The sequence below is a fragment of the Watersipora subatra genome, chromosome 7 (genome assembly GCF_963576615.1).
Source record: "Watersipora subatra chromosome 7, tzWatSuba1.1, whole genome shotgun sequence".
Classification (NCBI taxonomy): domain Eukaryota; kingdom Metazoa; phylum Bryozoa; class Gymnolaemata; order Cheilostomatida; family Watersiporidae; genus Watersipora; species Watersipora subatra.
In genome coordinates this window covers 49,171,052-49,190,662 of record NC_088714.1, presented here as the reverse complement: position 1 = coordinate 49,190,662, position 19,611 = coordinate 49,171,052, and the positions used below count along the sequence as shown (strand labels likewise).

The 19,611-nt window shown below is 35.9% G+C and overlaps 2 protein-coding genes across 2 annotated transcripts in view; both read left to right on the top strand.

The window, feature by feature from the left end:
* LOC137400856 (uncharacterized) overlaps nucleotides 1-19,611 on the top strand; it is a 105,143-nt gene that overhangs the window by 31,884 nt on the left and 53,648 nt on the right. The window lies entirely within an intron of this gene.
* Nucleotides 5,680-19,429, top strand: LOC137399631 (transcription intermediary factor 1-beta-like). The gene is made up of 6 exons (XM_068085812.1): nucleotides 5,680-5,856; nucleotides 12,127-12,295; nucleotides 12,652-12,832; nucleotides 15,826-15,887; nucleotides 16,162-16,441; nucleotides 19,395-19,429. The coding sequence occupies exons 1-6, from the start codon at nucleotides 5,693-5,695 to the stop codon at nucleotides 19,427-19,429; spliced, it is 891 nt and encodes a 296-aa protein (XP_067941913.1). The 5' UTR covers nucleotides 5,680-5,692.

Genomic DNA, 19,611 nt, shown 5'->3' with positions numbered 1-19,611 from the left:
CTACGTATTCGCTACTCTTCACTCCCTTGGTTTTACAAGTCCACCAATCTTGACCTGTGTGACCTTTCTTAACTTCGCTCTCTCTTTCAGACTTATTTGTTAGGTTTTGCAACTCGACATCATCTGAAACATAACTTGACCCAGCAATAATGGTTCTCGACGAAAACGGTTTAACTGGCTTAATACTTCTACATTCCTTAACAGCCTCAAACTTACTTTCGCATAACACATTTACAACAGCAAATAATTTAAGCTGCCTCAACTCAGTTATGCTCAAGAAGTTCGTTCTCAATCCTTTCACCACATGAACTTCAGCATCCATATGCCTGTCTTTACTTTCCAAATGAACTATTACACTTCCAACCACTTTTAACTCACTACCATCAGCAGTTTCTAAAACTGTCGACGGTTTCTTTAACCGTAGGTTCAACTTATTGGCTGTTGCCTCGGTTACCATAGACACCTCAGCCCCAGTATCAAATGTAAACTCTACATTTACTCCATTAACTTCTAAATACTGCACAATTCCCTGGCCTAGTCATTGATCTTCACCATATTTATCTCTATAACCAGAGAATCTAACACTTCTGCCCTTACTATTATCCCGGTACCCTTCATCATACCGGCTCGTCTCGCCCCTCTCCTTATACTCCTCCCCTCAAACCTATCCATACTTTTGTCCCTATACCTACTAGACTTGTCTCTCATCTCGCGAGGACTTTCTCGGCCCTTGTACCTCTCCCTACTACTTTCCCTGCTACCATATCGCTCATAGCTATTATCCCGACCACCTCCTGACCTCCTGCTGCTACCTCGTCTGTCATAACCTGCATCTCCTCCCTTATCCCTACAATAACGGGATACATGTCCTCGCCGTCCACAAGAAAAACATTTAATGGAGGGACAACTCCTCATCTCATGGCCCCTATGCTTGCAATTGTAGCATACTCTATCTTCACTGCCTTCTCTACTGCTTGCTCTATATCTAGAGACATGCCTCTCCCTGCTATTATCTCTATACTTCCTACTGTAACTGTCCTTGTTATACTCCCAGCCTCTTGTCCCATACCTGCTAGTATCATGCTCCTCATTACCATAATACCTTGTACTACGACTACCTCTAGGGGAAGATCTACTCAGTGAATCGTAGCTTCTATCTCTACCATTACTCCAGTACTGTGCACTACTGTCGCACTCTGATACCCTTGCTACCTCTTTTTTTATCTCACTTTTTAAATCGCTACATCTACTACCTGCTCTCATGAACCTGTCAAAATGATTTGCCATCTCACGAGCCCTCAATGCCTCATGTAACAACTCCCAAGTCAGATTGGCGTTTTTCAACAAATCTCTGCTTACTTCTCTATCTCTCAACCCGTTAACGGCCACTATAAGGGCAAACCTTACCCTATCATTATTGTTAGCCACCTCTGCATATCTGCTCAAACTCTTTACTCATTGTAAATATTCTCTATCACTTTCTCCAAGTGCCTGCTTAGCCGTCAGAAACTTATGCCCCTTTACGAACATACTCTCTTGTCTACCATAATAATCCTGCAAAACCTCCACTGCCCCTTCATAAGTAGAATTTACACCATCTACATTAAATCCTGCACCCCTCAATACTTCTCTACCACTGTGCCCAATAGCTCTCAAGAGTGGCACTAACCTAGATCTACTTTTCATAATATGTACTCTATTGCCATCTTCATCATTTACATAACCTCTCCTCTCGACAGCACTCTCAATACACAAATTCATTTCCTCTATAAATCTCTCCCACAACCCATCACCGTGCTCACCGAACACCAGCTTCGGAAAACCACTCTCCATCCCTACACAACACAATATATCTCTCCCCACAAATTTACTCTACCTCACTCGTATAACTTTAATGTAATTCTCACCTCCGCACACGTAATAAATATTTACACCTCACCAACACCGATGCTTAACCGCTACAACACCTCACAACACCACCTTACCTCACGTCACCTCACCTGCACGCCCGTGAAAGGGTCTAATCAACCGTTTAAACTTGACCCCGTAACCAGAAAAATTATTGCTAACGATAACGCACAAAGAAAAAAAATCAGAGTTTTGTCAACTGCGCCATGTTGTATAAATCAATGTACTCACATGTACTGATGTGAAGATGAAGAAGAGCCTCCGTCTTTCGTTACACTTCCTTATATCCTCCCCATACTGCCTTACACTTGCTAATCTACTAGCTTTACCCACTAGCTTTATCCAGCTTTATGCACTCACCGTAATTACCAAGACCACCTGTACTGCCTTGAGCTCAGACACCAATATAGCCTGAGCCTAACAAATCCCATAATACAACAGTTTTTAGAAACAAGTAGTAATAGTAATAACATGAGAAAGAATTCTGTAACTATCACATCATATGTCATGTAGTATCACCGGTCATTTGTGTTATTAGGAGAGAAACAATTTTGAAAGATTTAATTCCTCAGAATTCAAATAAAAATTGTTATGCATTGACTGGTAGATCATGATTACAATTTACTACCTGTATTTTATTAGCACCATGTTCGAATTTGCGTTAGGAAGATACAAGCAATGATATGCAGCCCCCAAGGATAGCCGATGGCTATCATATGGGGGGGTTTAATGATGGAGCTCAGTTAGGATTGTGCTAGCCTGGGTTTCGGAGCAAACACAACTCTCGCGGGGCGGTTGCGTTGCCTTGTTAGGTTTTGGAAAACACGACTCGCTGTTATCGTTGCATAAGATCATTCAGTCAGTAGACCCGCGGTTCATAATAGCAAACCTTGAATTTCTACAATGTAGGGGTGATACCTAACAAAAATAATGGATCCATGCAAAATGAAACATTTCAAATTACCTACTTTTAGTAAATTTAAAATTGGTACAGGTCGTAATATATGCTTAAAGTTGAATATAATTTACCCGAAATTACCCGAACAACGGCCTTTTTTTCCTAGTTTTTGATTAATATGTAGCCACCCCTAATAGAACATGACAAAGTCTTTTATCGTTTTCACATTATGTTACCTGGCCAATAAGATGGGACAGCAGGCAAAGCTGTGGAGTGTAGTTTTTATACTCAAAATCTAAATACAAAACCTAATTTGGGCTATTTTACGATTGTGACTATTAATATCATGAATGCTTGCGAATATCAACTGACTGATCATAATGGTGACAATATTGGAATACTATAATTATTTGACAACAAAATGGATTCAACAGATAAGTAAAATAACCACTACAGTTCATAATATTTGTAAATTTACAAGAGACTTTATTCAGCATATTTGTGTGTTCGGGTTCATCCCAACAGAGCTCCATCATTAAACCCCGCCCATATGAGAGCCTTCGGCTATCCTTGGGGGGCTGTATATCATTGATACAAGTGAGATCTACTCACACTGATAAATTTGATTGAGCTAATGGATTGAGGAGTGGGTAGTTTTACATTGCTTTAAATGCCAAAAGATTGATTTTGTACAGTTTTAGCATGTTTACATAATGTTGTTAACACTAGCAGTCAAAGACCTTGATGGAAAGTCTTTAAAAAAGTTTATAATGAATCAACTGCTATAGAAAACAAATCTCCAACCTTTATCCTACATTGTCATCTGGCTCTTGAGCTGAATAACACAGTCTAGTGATGTTTCAATAAACTTAAACCATAACTGTCACGAACAACTTTTATTGTATTTACTAGGTAAATCAGACACGCTGATTCCGATTTTGTACTCCAATTAAAGATTAGTCCACTAACCTTCAAAGTCATTTAGGCTTTTTTAAAGCGTTTCAATATCCGTTTCGAAAACAACACAATCGGCATTACAAGCTCCGCCCATAAATATGTGACGAAACCTAGCTTTTTCAGAAACGGAAGTTAGGAAAGTTTAGTCTGATTTAGAATAATAGCGATGGGTGTCTTAAAACCCATTATTATCTAAATCCAGCCTGTAAAATAATTTCAGTTTTTTATGAAAGGGATATAAACTATTTAAAATTGCTCGCAGCTTGTTACATGACGTTTAAATGGGCTGGACGCCGAGAAAAATGAGCTCAAAAAACGTGGTTTTATCACGAGCTAGCGTTGTTATCGCGCTTTTTAAATATGCAATGCTAAATAGCTTATCTACCTTTCAGAAAAGACTGATATTATTTTTAAAGCTGGATTTAGATATTAATAGATTTTAAAACACCCCTCTCTATTATTCTAAATCGGTCTAAACATCTCTACGTAACTTCTGTTCCTAAAAAGCTAGGTTACGTCAAGTATTTATGGGCGGAGCTTGTTATGCCGATCGTGTTGTTTTCGAGACCGATATTAAAACGCTATAAAAAATCCTTTATTACTCTGAAAGTTAGTGGCCTAATCTTTATTTTGATTACAAAATCGGAATCAGCATGTCTGATTTACCTAGTAAATACGATAAAAGTTGTTCGTGGCAGTTATGGTTTAAATGGTCATACAAGATGTTGACTGGGTTGTGTCACATACCCGGAGTAACTAGCTTGTCTGATTGTTATAGTTCACTTAACTGATTGCCTTAATGTTTATTGTTGCAGTTCATTTGTTGATAAAAAATAGGGATGTTGAAATTGTTTGTGAAAATTGTTAAATATGACTTGCTTGTTTTTAGTGATGATAGTTTGCCTCTATCTAGTTCTCTTTTGTCTTTTTATCTTTGCCTTTTGGCTAGCTTTATGTACTAGTTCTCATTTTTTTTTGTCCTCAAAGTCTGGTCGGATAATAGTTACCTGCCCCTTGACTTGGTTTTGAGCTTATATTGAGCTTTTGTAACATGTTAATAATTTCATTAGCGTAAATATCAAACCTGCAGTGTTTTGAGATTTTACTTTGTAAACTTTGGCAGTGTGATGATGTTTTCGCGTCTTAAGAATGTGTCTAACGAAGCCTTTCTCTCAATCTCTTTCTTTAGCAGTTATAGATAGTTTAAATATCAGTGCTGAAAGTGACAGCATTACAATGACGATGAAACAGATGCGTAAGAACAATAGACATGGTTTTATTGAATGCGTGAAGTATACTTGTGAAAATATTTCGACGAATGAAGTTGCATGAAAGTGCAAACATAAGTCATCTCGTTCATCTACGTCTCATTTGAGCTGTTTTGGAAAGAGATTCTAATTTACGGCGGTTTTGTGATGGCGGCGAGTAACTGTTCGTTATTCAGCTTTTAAGAGCTTGTAATCCCATTTCCACATATTTTGCATCTACAACACAGCAGAGTAAGGCATGGTGAATCTTTTGATACCAAATAACTGTAATGTGAATTTTGTTGCAAGTAAACCTCTAAGAATTAAGGCTTAGATACAAATTTTAAATGCAAGCATTTAAATTTTAAACCATGCCTACCCGTCAGTTTCTCTTGAATAACAGGCTCTGTAGATGCCCTAAAGCAAAAATTTATTTGATAAGACGATTTTTCAGTCAAAGACCAGACATGCTTAATATTTTGAAGGTTCTATGTTGCAAATTATTGATTAATGATTGATTTATTATTAATTAACAGTCTTGGTTTCTGATTGCTATATATTTAGCAAACAATTACGCTAGTCTAACGAAAGTAAAGTACCAACAGCACGCACTGCTTAACTGTTGTGCTGCTAGTACACCATTAACCTGTGAGTACATCATTAGGTGCAGAGTATCAACAAGATGGTTGATTTTCAACTGAGTGAGGACTACAGATGTGGATATTGTTACCAACAGTTCAATTCTATGACTGATCCTAAAGAACTCCCGTGTCATCATGTCTTTTGTAAAACATGTTTAGAAGGAGACTACTCAGAACATAGCAATATCATATGCAGATCATGTCTGTAAGTAAAACATTATTTTAAATTATTAAAGCTACATGGCTAATAGACCTGGTTATTATATATTTATTTTACAAATAAAAAACATGGTAAAGGATTATTATGATAATATTCTTATACATAGTAATCCTGATGTACAGCAGTGAGGATTAAACGCACTGTATGCAGTATATGTATTGACTTCTGCTGGTGAGACTTTGTGCTATATACTGTGGTCTCACTATATTCTCTACAATTATATCATACTAACATCAATTGCTGCACTAAACAAACAACTGTAACTTTCAAACTTCATATCATGAGGAAAATGTTTTGTGCAGGACAACTAAATTAAAAATAAATAAAACTACAGTGATGCTCTTCAAACCACTGTAAATTTAAAATTTCATAACTTTCAGCGACGTATATCTTTTAATAACGTGCAGTGAAACCTTGGTTCTCGAACATAATCCGTTCCAGAGGGTTGTTAGAAAACCGAGTTGTTCGAGATGCGAAACAACTTTTCCCATTAGAATAAAGGGAGATAAATTTTAATCTGTTCCAAGGCGAAAAACAACTTCGGTAAAGTATTTTACATCTTACACCATAAGCTGTTCTGTGTACGGCATACCATAAATAGAAGTGGGTAGATACAGATCGTGTTTAATTTTAATAAAATGTTTTCTGTTTATGATGCTGGAAAAAGAAAACAAAAGTAAACATTTCATATGTTCTGATCCTAAGACATCAAAAACATTAAAGGTTAAGATACAATAACAAAAATTGCAGAGGTTGATAATGAAACAGCAAACAAACACAACAGATCAGTTACATCAAAAATTGTAGGAAAAAGAAAATATAAACAGCAATGGCACAATTACTTCACAACTTTGAAGGAGAATCCTCCTTCAAAACAATTTATGGTAATTCGACTGGAGGGGTTATCTCCTTAGCAAGTCTCTTCGGTAGGAGAGACCTCATCCCAAATGGTTTCTCCCTTTTTGTAAAGAATTTATGATGCGTAAATTGCTTCTTCGTTTGTTCACAAATGTTTCCATGCTGTTTCCGGAGCTGTTCCGATTCCAATGCGCATGTTTGGAACGAGAACCGAAATTATGTTCGAGATCTGAGACGAACAAATCTCAAAATTTTTTGTCAAAAACTGAAGCGTTCCAGAACCGAAGCATTTGATAATGGAGGCTCCACTGTATATAATCAGTCCAGAAATCGCCAAATTTCAAGTTCGAGGTGAATTATTAGTTTTAACGAAAAAAGACGAAGAAGCATTGCCTCGCATATACTTAGGTCCCAAAATGTTTCAGAACAGGAGCATCGTAACTCGTGGACGCAAGGCTAAAATAATTAGCATTCGCATGGTGTATGCGGTACATAAAAACATAGCTGATCACTATTCCGTTCTAGCTCAGTGGTAGAGCATTCGGATAAAAAACTTGTCGATGCATTCGTCATGAGTTCAATCCATCAGAATGCAAAATTTAAATATCAAGATTTTTGAAAGCTAGTTAGTAGCAGGTAGTTTGAAAGTTAGAATGGCAAATGTTGTTATATGTTAAATACAAATCAATTTTCTGTGCGAAGACTTTTTTACTGGCTAGGCTTTTACCTCAGCTAGGCTTGGGGCCGTGGCGTCACTCGGGGATGCGTGGGAGACCTTTTTCGCCCCGAGTACAGCGTGAGTCTCCAGGCGTGGTTTTCGGGATGAATGAGTTGGCGAGTGCGAGGCGATTTATTGCAAAGCGATTGAGTGCTAGGCGATTGATTGCGAGTGCAAGACGATTGGTTGCGAGTGCAAGGTGATTGACTGCAAGGCGAGTGCGAGGTGATTGATTGCAAGGCGAGTGCGAGGTGATTGATTGCAAGGCAAGTGCGAAGCGATTGATTGCGAGGCGAGTGCGAGGCAATTGAGTGCGAGGCGATTGATTGCGAGGAGAGTGGGAGGTGATTGCAAGGCGAGTGCGATTGCGAGGCGATTGATTTTGAGGAGAGTGCAAGGCGATCGCGCGGGATCAAGGCGATTGCGAGGCGGGTGCAAGCCGATTGATTGCAATGTGATTGATTGCGAGTGTGAAGCGATTGATTGCGAGGCAATTGCAAGAGCGCGATTGTCAACTGCTCGGCGGGTAAAGACTGGTCAGCCGAGGCGGGGCTCAGCGGCAGAAGTGCGCGATCGTAAACTGCAAAAATAGACGGGTATGAACGAATGCATGAATCTAGACACATGAATCTTGAATATTTACTAGATTTTACACTTGATTTTTGATTTTACTAGATTTTACATGTAGCTGTAAGACACATTGCAGATTTCCATTGTTCTCCCCAACATTGACATGTATATGTGCATGCCATAGATATATAAACCTAGATTGGCCAATAATAGCTATTCCCATCAGTTGCCTTGTCAGACTTAAATAGCATGACGTAACGTCATTGTATTGTATCTCATGCTTGACTGCACTGTTATTAACAATGGAGCTAATGAGAAGGTGACAAAATCACATTTATTTTCACATAAAAACCTTCTTGGATACATAATCCAGTAAACTAAAGCAATTCTGTGATAATATCTGATAACCACCATAGATTAAAACTATAAAAGCTATGAATTGTTGCACACAAATCATGAGCCATCAGGGCTTTATTTGCCACCCTCTCCTATCCCCATTCTCTTTTTTCCCCTTCTCCAAAGAAGAAGTGAGAACAGAAAAAGAGAGAAGGGGGAAAGTTTTAACCAAAACTTCAATTGCGGTGTTTTGCAGTAAATTGCGAATTGATTCGATTTTACATAACCTATGATGCAAAAGAGTTGGGATTGAATTGTTGTTAACATTTTGTGTTAAGAATTGATTTAAATTGAGTTATGTTCAAAGTCCTAAAAACATTTCTAGTAAATGGGAGTGGTGTTTTATCTCCACAAGTTTTGCGATAGGTAACCATTTACTGCACCACTAACTACTTCACATTATATAATACTGCAATAAACTAGTACATTAGCAAACACAAGTTAAATATGCACAAGATATCGAATGCATAAATACATGATGAGACAGCTGAGGGACATTATGGGAATCAAGCGCTATGAAAAGATCAAATATGAATTAATTATTTGATGCACAAATTTGCCTGCAATGACTGACATGCTAATTAAAGAAAGTCACAGATAGCTAGGCCATGTGCATAAGATGAAGCAACATTAACTTACAGACATTTGCTATACTCACAGCACCATAATGGAAAACAGAAGCAAAGCGGCCTAGACTGAGATGTTAAATCATAGTCAAACGAACATATAATAACATCAACTTCAGCTCTTGGCAGATGACAGCTAACAGCATTATGGTGAGCTGCAATAATATCAAAACCATGGTGCAATCTTAGTCGAGCCGACTAGCTTTGAGATGGAGAAAAATGGAAAGAGAATTATTTTTCTTATTTTTATAGCATGTGTTTCTATTCTTCTACACTGAATGTAGAAGAATAGAAACACATGCTTACGTAACAATGTTATCAAGTTTTACCGTCTAAGAAAATAAATAATTATACAGGAGACAAAAATGACAATGACACGCTTGTGTTTACAATTACAAACAAACTATTTATCGCTTCACCCTTTTTATTTATACAGTGCACCCTCGAGATACGATTACCCTGATATACGATTTTTTCACTTTACAAAGTCTAACATTGTGAGATCTTCACCTCGCTATGCAAATTTTATTTCACCATACGATTTTGAGAAAAGTTTTGCCCGAGTTAAAATTTGGCGGTCGGTGTGCTCATAACGCACGTCGAAATAAAAAAAGACACCGAAATATAGTTTGGCGAAAACATTTTCAGAACGTTTAGAAGAGACACGATTATCGACTTTTCTCATGTCAGCATTCAGCATGGAAAAATTTGTGTAAAATACACAAGCGAGAGCAAATATTCATTTGTAGCGTTATAATATATTTTACTATGAACTTTTAAGTCAGCATACGTATATAACTACAAGTATCTACATTTAATTCGTTACTTATGTAATCTGGGACCGATACAAACGTTACAAAACGAAGGAAAAATGATTTCTATGTCAACAAAGTTGGATGTCGTAAGAAGAAGGCACTCGTAATATTCACATTGTCAAGGAATCATATTCTTTGACAATCAGCATTTGCAATTATTATTATTAAAACAAGAACTCCATTAAAGCAAGCACAAGAAGGAGCTTACGACTGAAGATTTGAAGGCCATGCACGCGATCAGCATTCAAAAAGAGCAACTATTTAGTAAAGGCGTGAAAGTAGAAGATACAGAAAACCCCACATTGGCAGAAATATTTCAAGTGTTCAATTTACTAATGTGGACTGGTACATTAAAACAATGCATGTACAATATATATTATTTATCTCTTGTGTGTTATTTTTTTCATATTTTATTTGTTTCCTTTTGATTGTATGTTTTCTTTTCTTGTTTAACCATGACTTTGCAGGTGGGCTTGTTATCTCCTACGTGAATACAATTCATCGTATGTATGTAACTCCTATAACTAGCTACTCAAGACAGTTGACGCATTCGCATTACTTTCTGAAACTTGTTAAAGTCCTCTAGGGTATAAATACGTACAAACTTATGGTTACATTGATTCTTGTGCACATTTTATACAAGAAAAACTCCTGTAGCCCCTTCTCCGGATCCTTTTACAAGCATTAGCTAGCTAGCAGTTTTCTGCATTGCACCAGCATTTTTTTCTTTTAAACGAGAAGAAAAATTGGACAGGACTAGACAACTTTCTTTAGTCTGCTAAAAAATCCATTTCATCACTTATTAAATTAATTTTCAAGTGTACAGCAACATAATAGCATTGATATGTTTTTGCTTCCTCTCTGCTATATTCACTCCATGTACTAGCTAAAGTCATGTTACTCCAAAGGTATGTACGTCCTGAATAATAGTAAATAAAATTTTTCTTTTCGGTAACCATTAAATGGTCAGGTGTGTGAGAGGCCGCTTTTGATAACTGCATCGCTCGGCCTTTCTCATTGAATTCTGGTTGAAAAAGGTTTAAACCAGACACGCTAAATTTTATAATGAAAGTGAAGACAGAAACTTATGAAGGATAAAATTTTGCGATAAATAGTTGAAATTCATTAAAATAGCTCAAGATACATACTAAAACTTAATTTTTTAAGGGTGAGTTTGGCAAGCTAATTTTATTTGAAATGAATTCAAAGTTTATGTTATGCGTACCTTTTGAAGGTATGAACTTCTTACCGTACAATCTGAATTTGGTACACAGATTACAATTTTACAGTATTGCAGATTATAATCACTAGGTGCACTGAATACAATGCAGCTACCATAGGTAATTATAGTTACTAAAGTTAACATACTATTTTGTTACTAATTTTCTATATGTACAGCATTTTTATAAAATTTTGGACGATTTTACCATTTTTTTCATTGTATAATTACAATGGTTTCTATACCCGGACATACGATTTTTCGCCATACGATGCCAGCCTTGGAACGGATCAACATCGTATCTCGAGGGTGCACTGTAACTGATATCTAGCTATCACAAGTTGTTGCAACCTTGAATATTCCCTTATAAAGCATTTGGTATTACTTCTGTCTGATTGAGTTAGTCAACCATAATTGAAGTACCATGAGGCTATTGTCTCATGCATCAGCAAGTTTAGTCGGTTTTAGAATACTCTAATGAATTCTTTACACAATGTTCACTAATCAGTTTGGTGATAGTCAAATATTTACATAGGGTTTATGTCATACAAAAACAGAGTTTTGGAAATGACATCTAATAGGAAAGTTGAACAGAATTTTTAATCCATATAATACTTGCATCTAAAAGAAAATGCATGCTGCTATCAAATACGCATGAGTTAAGACTAAAGTCCTGAACGTCTCTCTCCTTTTTTCTGTCTCCCTCTTTCCCCCCACCCGCCCCTCTTTCTCCTTTTCTCTTTCTCTTCTCCTTTCTCTCTCTTTCCCTCTCTTACTTTTTCTTTCTCCCTCTTTCTCTCTCCTCTCTCTCTTTTTTCTCTCTCTCTCTCTCTCTCTTTCTCTCTCATGCCCTCTCTCTTCTCCTTTCTCTCCCCTACTATTCTCCCTCTTTTTTCCCTTTCTCTCTCCCTCTCTTTCTCTCCACCTCTCTTTCCTACTCTCTCTCTTCCTACGGCAGTGACATATTTATGTTATTACGGCAGTAATATTTCTGTTATTAGTATAGTGAGGTAATGTAGTAAAGAGAACTTTTGTTTTCATTTTATGATTTAGAACTGAGTATGATATGGATACAATTGATGAGTTACCCTCGGCAAAACTGACTACTCAAGATGTTGCATCATCTGCACCACTGAACTGTGGCTGTCACAACTGTGATGGGAAACTTGCTGTTTTTTATTGTACTGAATGTTCACTGATGATGTGTGACACTCATGAGCAGGTAGGTTTGTATTGGTTTGCACAGGTAGGTTTGTATTGGTGGCCACATTGGTAACTTTTCATGCTTTTCAATGACTCTAATGCTTTTGTTTGAAATTCTCATTGATTTGCATATTCTAGGTTAACTTTCAGGGTTATATGTAGTATATACATAGTTCGATGATGTTTTTGGTTGTTAGGTGATATATTTAAGACAACTGCATTATTGTTAATACTTAAACTGTTATTTTTAACCTGTTGTAAATTGACCAACAATAATATAGAAAATACGTTATTAAAGATCTATATTATAAATACAACTGATTATGTGCCTCACAATGCAACACGTTACTTTACTTTATATATTTTTGATTTTAGACTCACAAGTCTCTTGTTGGCAATCAGCATCAAACCATACCAATCTCTGTATATCAGTTGCATCCTGGGACATATAAGAAGGTCCTGTGTCAACAACATGGCAGAGAGGTGCTTGAGGTTTGTGACAAATGCAACCACATGGCCTGTATAAACTGTGACAGAAATGAACAGAGTTTTCAGGGTAGGCATCTTTCGGGAACGTATGTACATGTATATATGTAGATATTTACGAATGCACAGCAAGTATTACTAAAGTTCTAACTACACAGAAAATAGAATTTTATTAAAATAATAGTAAAATGGGTAGGACGAAAATACATTTCTTAAATTCCCTTCCAATCGGTTTTGCACAACGACACTCTTCTGACGATGAGCCGCAAATTCACTACTAACCTAAAGATCATGATTGCGAGAAACAGATTTGTAGGTATTTTGGGCAGGCATTTTTTCTCTTATCGACATTATTATCTATACAAATGTGCATGTACCTCTCCCAAGTTGTTACCTTTCCTGCTGGTGACAGGATCAGACAACAGCATTAACAGTGTCAATGTTGTTACAGTTGTTATTATGTAGTCAAAGTAACTCTGTACCTTTATTATTACTAGTCATAAGACACAAAGAATGAGAGTAAGAATTCTCCAGACAGGCTCTGGGAAATTAAATTAGACCTGCACAATGATCGTGTTAATTAAACGAATAACGCAATAAATACAAATACACGATTAACCGAGTTGAGCCGATTAATCTTCAAACAAAATGCTACCGAGGTGATGATCATGATGCGGTTCCTTTGTATTGCTTAGTATATAACCTTACAGGTTGACTTGCAACAAAATTCGCGTTACAGTTATTTGGTATCAAAAGATTCATCATGTTTTACTCTGTTGTGTTGTAGGTGCCAAGTATGTGGAAATGTGATTACAAGCTCTTAAAAGCTCAAAAACGAAAAGCCGCTGTAGATTAGAATCTGTTTATTTCTCTGACATAGTCATTTCTGTTTGGTTATCGTCTTGTCACGTGATGTTCTCACAGGAATTGAAAGGCCAAAAAAGCTCAATGTAAAACTTATCGTAGCACTAGTTTATGACAAACACTTTGGGTTTTACCAAAGACCCTGTATCAAATATAGATGCTTGCTACTTTACAGTTTTGTTTCGGCATTATTCAATTGTCAAGTCGTAATCTGATTTAAATAAAAATGAAAAATAATTTTTGCAGCACTTTTCGATTATCCCAGGTAACCAACAGGCTCATCATGATTATCAGACAATGATATGTACTCCTTCGAGCTAAGGTTAGAAAGTTTAACGATTTTTTTACGATAAGTTATAAAATATCAGTGCTAAAAGTGACAGCATTACAATGACGATAAACAGACGCGTAAGAAAAATAGACATGGTTTTATTGAATGCGTGAAGTATATTTGTGAAAATATTTCGAGGAATGAGGTTGCATGAAAGTGTAAACAGAAACCATCCTGTAACCACTACGTCCCATTTGAGCCGTTTTGGAAAGCGAATCCAAACTACGGCGGTCTCGTGTGGCTGCGATTAACTGTTCGTTTTTGAGCTTTTAAGAGCTTGTAATCACATTCCCATATATTTTGCACCTACAACACAACAGAGTAAAACATGGTGAATCTTATGATACCAAATAACTGTAATGTGAATTTTGTTGCAAGTCAACCTTTAACATAGCAGGTTACTACCATTTAAATTACTAGCAAATAAATATAATGGCAAGCAACACTTTCGTACCAATTACATACAACCACAATTATGTTGCACTTAACTTTGAAGACACTAAGTGAGTAATTAACATAAAAGTTGTTTATAGAATACAATGACACACGCATCGCCCATCTAGTTGCAAGCGGCCATGTGGTTACTTGTTGGGCCTGTTTCCAGGTAATAGCAACAAAAGCGATTTCGGTATTACTAAATATCTTACAGTCTATTTTCTGTTCATAGTTGAAAACTTTTTTAGGTCAATTATACATATATTTTCATTTTTCGAAAAAACGCAATCATATTTTAGTTTTAGAATGTTACCATTATATGTTTGACACTTTGTTCGAACATAAATACAAAAAAAAAATGTCTTCCATACTAGGTAGCGCATTTTGATATGTTGTTGAAGCATCAACAAGAAACTTAAGTGCAATATATGCCAGAAATAATTTGACTACCAGTACTGCACATTATCATTAAAGTATCATTTAAATAATTCTCATCCTACCACTCAAAAATCATCATCAGCTGTTGCAGACAAGCCACAGCAACTAACCCTTAAAATTGATTTACTAGACCTGCTACCCAACACAGGCAAATGAGATCATTAATGGTATTGCAAGATGTGATTGCTATGAATGCCAGGCCCATGAACATTGTTGAAGATAATGAATTTATCTAGTTACTGCCGACAGCTGTGGCTAATCCAAATATGAACCACCAAGACTTTCATAGACTATTTGCATACTCATATTTATATTACATTGTAACATATGTACATTGTACTTGAAAGGTGCTCATGTTAACAATTAATGTCTTAAATATTTACTTTATATGTAGCTGTATACTTTTTGTTTTTAAATATGCAGGTTTTTGCTAGATCAATTCTAAGATTAATCGAAGAATAATTGGTTCAGACCAGTTATTAATCGTGATTAAGTTTTATAACCGTTGTGCAGCTCTAAATTAAATAGACAATCAGGTCAGACACTTTGACTCAGAAGAGTAGGATTAAATAGAGCATGGCATTACCTACTCTGCACTAATCTGGGAGAAATGTGTGGAAGCATTTGAACATGCAAATCCGGCATTAAGAGATTTGTCCTATTAATTGGTGTGTAAAGAAACCAAAGTTTTGTGGTCTTCGATAAAGTATCACACAAAAACAGATTTTTGGCTCTTTTTGCAACTCCTAGTATAATACTTTAACTAACCAATGTTGCTATGCACAATATTTTTGTTTATGAATTACCAGTGATTTAGTATAAAATACGTTAGTTACTATGTCTTCCGTTTACAGATGCAGTGAAAAATCACGCTTTCAGTTCTTTGAACAGCTTGAAAGAGGAGATAACTACTCACTTCAACAACCTACTCGAGTCAGCTAGTGCAAAGTTAACAGAGATTTGTAAAGCTGACAAACATATATGGAATGTTCTAGATGAAGAAGAGGTTGAGTGTGCTAAGAGAATACATATGATAGAAAGAGTCCGTGATGAGCAGGTAGTTTAATATGGTGTAATTTCAACTAATTGTACAGAGTTAATTTTTATCATACAAGCGAAACATCATCAGCTCTTGGCATTTACGCTTATACCAATTTGTTGCAGAGTGATTTGAACTGGTGTTTTCCAGTAATCTAGTATATGGCGAAAGATCCGGATTAAATATATGAGTTTATCAATCCAAATCTGTTAGCTCTGATAAACAGCATTCATTAAAATGTATCACAAGTACAACATAGTCCTAAATCTTTTAGATTATGCTTTGATTTCAGATTGAAATGATTAAAGAGGAATGTGAGAAACTAAAAGAGCAGATCTATGAGTACCAGAGAGAGCTGACAGATCAAGTAGAGTCATACAACACAGCGTTGATGGCTAAGAAGGAGAAATTGGAGGAGTCATGTACAGAAGTGAGAAAGTGGTTGAGAGAGAGTCATGTGATTGAGAAGGTGGAGCAGAGGCAGCAGATGACAGATGAGCTGGTGAATAACACAGGTGTAATGATTGACTATCATGATTCACTTACAAGAACTCCAGCCCTTATACACACTGGTGAGTATAATACATGTACAGTCAAACATGGATAACTCGAACTTCACGGGATCGAGCAAAAGTGTTCGAATTATCAGAGCGTTCAAGTTATCAGAGCACTGTCACAAGTCCATGTATTTACTTATTTATTAGTAGATACATGTACATATGCAAACTATAATATAAATCAAAAGCACAAATGGCTTGTTTCAAATTAAATGCTTCTAATGTAAAGTTTAAAACGTTTTTATCAAAAAGTATAGAGATATTTCTATCACTTGAGATTGGTTTGTTGTTTGAGGTGATGTTATTGCCAGGACGTTTTTTAGATTGACATTCGCAAAACTTGATCATTGTTGAAATGCTCAAAAGAAAAGACATCTTTTTCTTTTGGGCGTTTTACCCACGATCAATTTTGCCGATTTTTCTTGAAGTTTATGCCAAGATTACCTTACTTCACCTGGGATTCGTTAAGAGCAACACTCCGAGGGGGCTCCGAGGCAGTTCAATTAAAAGTTTTACGAGGTTTTACGGTACATTGTATATCACTCACGCTTTTTGAATGGATACTTATTGAATGTACACACGTATTCTGTGTTTAGGTCAAACGATGAATAGTTTTTTAGCTAAGACAACGTATACGTTTAATTACAACAATTTTTAAGACGTTTTAAACATTCAACATTCCGACGTTGATTCAACACGGAATCAATGTCGGAAAACTATTCGTCACGGGCTAGCCGGGTCACGCACTCAAGGATTTTTGCCACGCACACACAAAACAACATGCTGTTTTTGTTTTGTATGTGCGTAGCGAAAATCCTTGCGCGCGTGACCCGGCAAGCCTGTGCTATTCATCGTATAGCAGTATAAATCAAATTTGACCAAACCTTTAGAAAAGTCGTTGACAAAATTATTTTGCCGATGGTGGTAATAACAACGCTTATGAATTACGAAAAGATGAGGTTTACCTCTATGGCTTTGAATAAAGTGATTTTCTAAAGCGATAACAACCGTTTCGGTAGCCGTTGGGCAAAAAAACAGTTCGAATTAACAGTGTTGAGTTCGAGTTATCTATAGCAATTTATCATTACATGGGAACGGACCAAAGAAACCGTTCGAATTAACCATGTGTTCGAGCTATCCGTGGACGAGTTATTCATGTTTGACTGTAATTAGTTACTTTTTGATGGAAAATCTGAACTTGAATCATCATTGACAACTTATAAAAAATTACAGTGATGTTGAAGGTTTTGTCATAGATTAACCAATGAGATGTCACTATTAGTCACTATCTTAAACCTACACAGTAAACATGGTCAGGTGTAACGACAAGTGGAATACACGATTGTTTGTGGGAAAGAATAACCAGATTTGCTGAGTGTTGGAGTTGCCTCTGATTGGTTATCGAGCCAGAATAGCCATTGAACCTTAACAAGTTTGGTTATGGTGTGATATAGTATTTATTAAGTCATAACATTGTAAATATTATCACCAAGTAAATAATAATAACTACTTATAGACAACTAAGGAGTGAGTGATGATGTCTTAGGAAGATTCAGCTACAAGTATAAATAGCGCCCTTTCAAAGCTTTCAATATTCCACCTAGGTTAACTCATTATAAAAGACTGTTTTATAGTGACCTTGACCGTTGAAAAAATATGTAGAAAGTAAATTGCACATAAATAGAGTAGTATTTTAATAGACAGTGTAATATAATATGGCAGATGTGCTCACATTTAATCCTTTGAACCTTGACGGCCAATTTTCCGGCTTTGCGTATGGTGTGTCAGAGTCCCTAATGGCCAGTTTTCCAGCATTCACATGGCTTCGTTTACAAAAGCTGTTTCTATGTAACAGCGTAAACCAATCAGATTGTTTTTGCATAAGATGTTATACCAGAAGTTTATCTTCTATTTGTAATAGTTTTCAAATATCTTTACCTACTTCCTTCAGTTTATTAGCAAATTTTATTAGTACAATATTGCGAAAAAAAATCGATGCCAGTCGTTTGTTGGTAGGTCATAAATGATTTTGATGCAAATAATGAATTTTATGATACTAATTATAATTCTCCAGTATATTTTGAGTCATTAAATGATGATAAACATGTGCTCAAGGAACATTATGCTGCTGTAAATGTTTCTACAAGTTTCGTAAAATCGCGCGAACTTTTATAGTTTTAGGCCGAATAATGGTGAACTACTGTTTTTTCTGTTTGATGGCATTTGCTGTTGTGTGCCCAACTTTTTTTTACTAGTGCTTTATCAAATATCATTGTATTATGAGCACATTTAAATATATTTAATAAAAGTTTAACAACTTCAGATGGTTGGACAGATTGCCCAGGGTTACTGAGACGCATTGATAAAAACTGCCAAGGTTCAAAGGGTTAATATTGGACTTGTACAGATATAAAAACCATCAAAACTTTTAAAGTAAGTTTTATATACTGCAATGATTAATAAAATTTAACAGTATTACTTACTGTACATTCACTGTCAATCCATGCAACTACTCAAGGGTAATAATTAAACCTGGCATATACAATACTTGAAGTATTCAGTAGACAATCCTATAATATAAACTACCTACAATGTAAATTTTACTTAACATAAAATATTAATGTACAGTTTTTTGCTTCGTAAAAAAATATTTTTATATAGCTGCAAGTTAACAAATTGGATTTGAATAAGAAAAGTCCCATAGGTAACCTTAAAATATCGTTTTGGTCTAATACGTGGCTTTTTGATACATCTGTTAGAACGTTGGCCTGCAATTCTGAATGTTACGTAGTCTCATTACTGTACAGTCATTGAATTTAAAAGTTAGATTAGGTAAGTTAGAAGAGCCAAAGGAGTGAGTTGGAAATGATCTTCAAATGGATTAGGCTATTTGTGTGTATTATATTGTTCGTATAACTCAAAATTTGTATAGCGTAAACATTTCTGGAACAGATTATTTACATTGCAGGAGAGTCTACTATAACTAGAATATTCTATGAGTAGCTGTTCAGGGTTATAAATGTATCTTTGCAGCCAATATTTGTGCATTTGTAACTTTAAAACTTTAGTTTTCATATCAATAAGTGTAATATAAAAATAAAAAGATTAACAAAAGGCTGTTAAATCTTGCGCTATCTTTAGACTTTTTGTAAAGAAAATATTGGCAAAATAAAAAGGTTATATTG

What these genes read in the sequence shown, in the direction of transcription:
- LOC137399631 (XM_068085812.1), top strand. Translation starts at nt 5,693, where the DNA reads ATGGTTGATTTTCAACTGAGTGAGGACTACAGATGTGGATATTGTTAC. An exon ending in AAATGAACAGAGTTTTCAGG is followed by an intron (nt 12,833 to 15,825) that starts GTAGGCATCTTT and finishes GGAATGTTCTAG; the next exon opens with ATGAAGAAGAGGTTGAGTGT. An exon ending in AAAGAGTCCGTGATGAGCAG is followed by an intron (nt 15,888 to 16,161) that starts GTAGTTTAATAT and finishes CTTTGATTTCAG; the next exon opens with ATTGAAATGATTAAAGAGGA.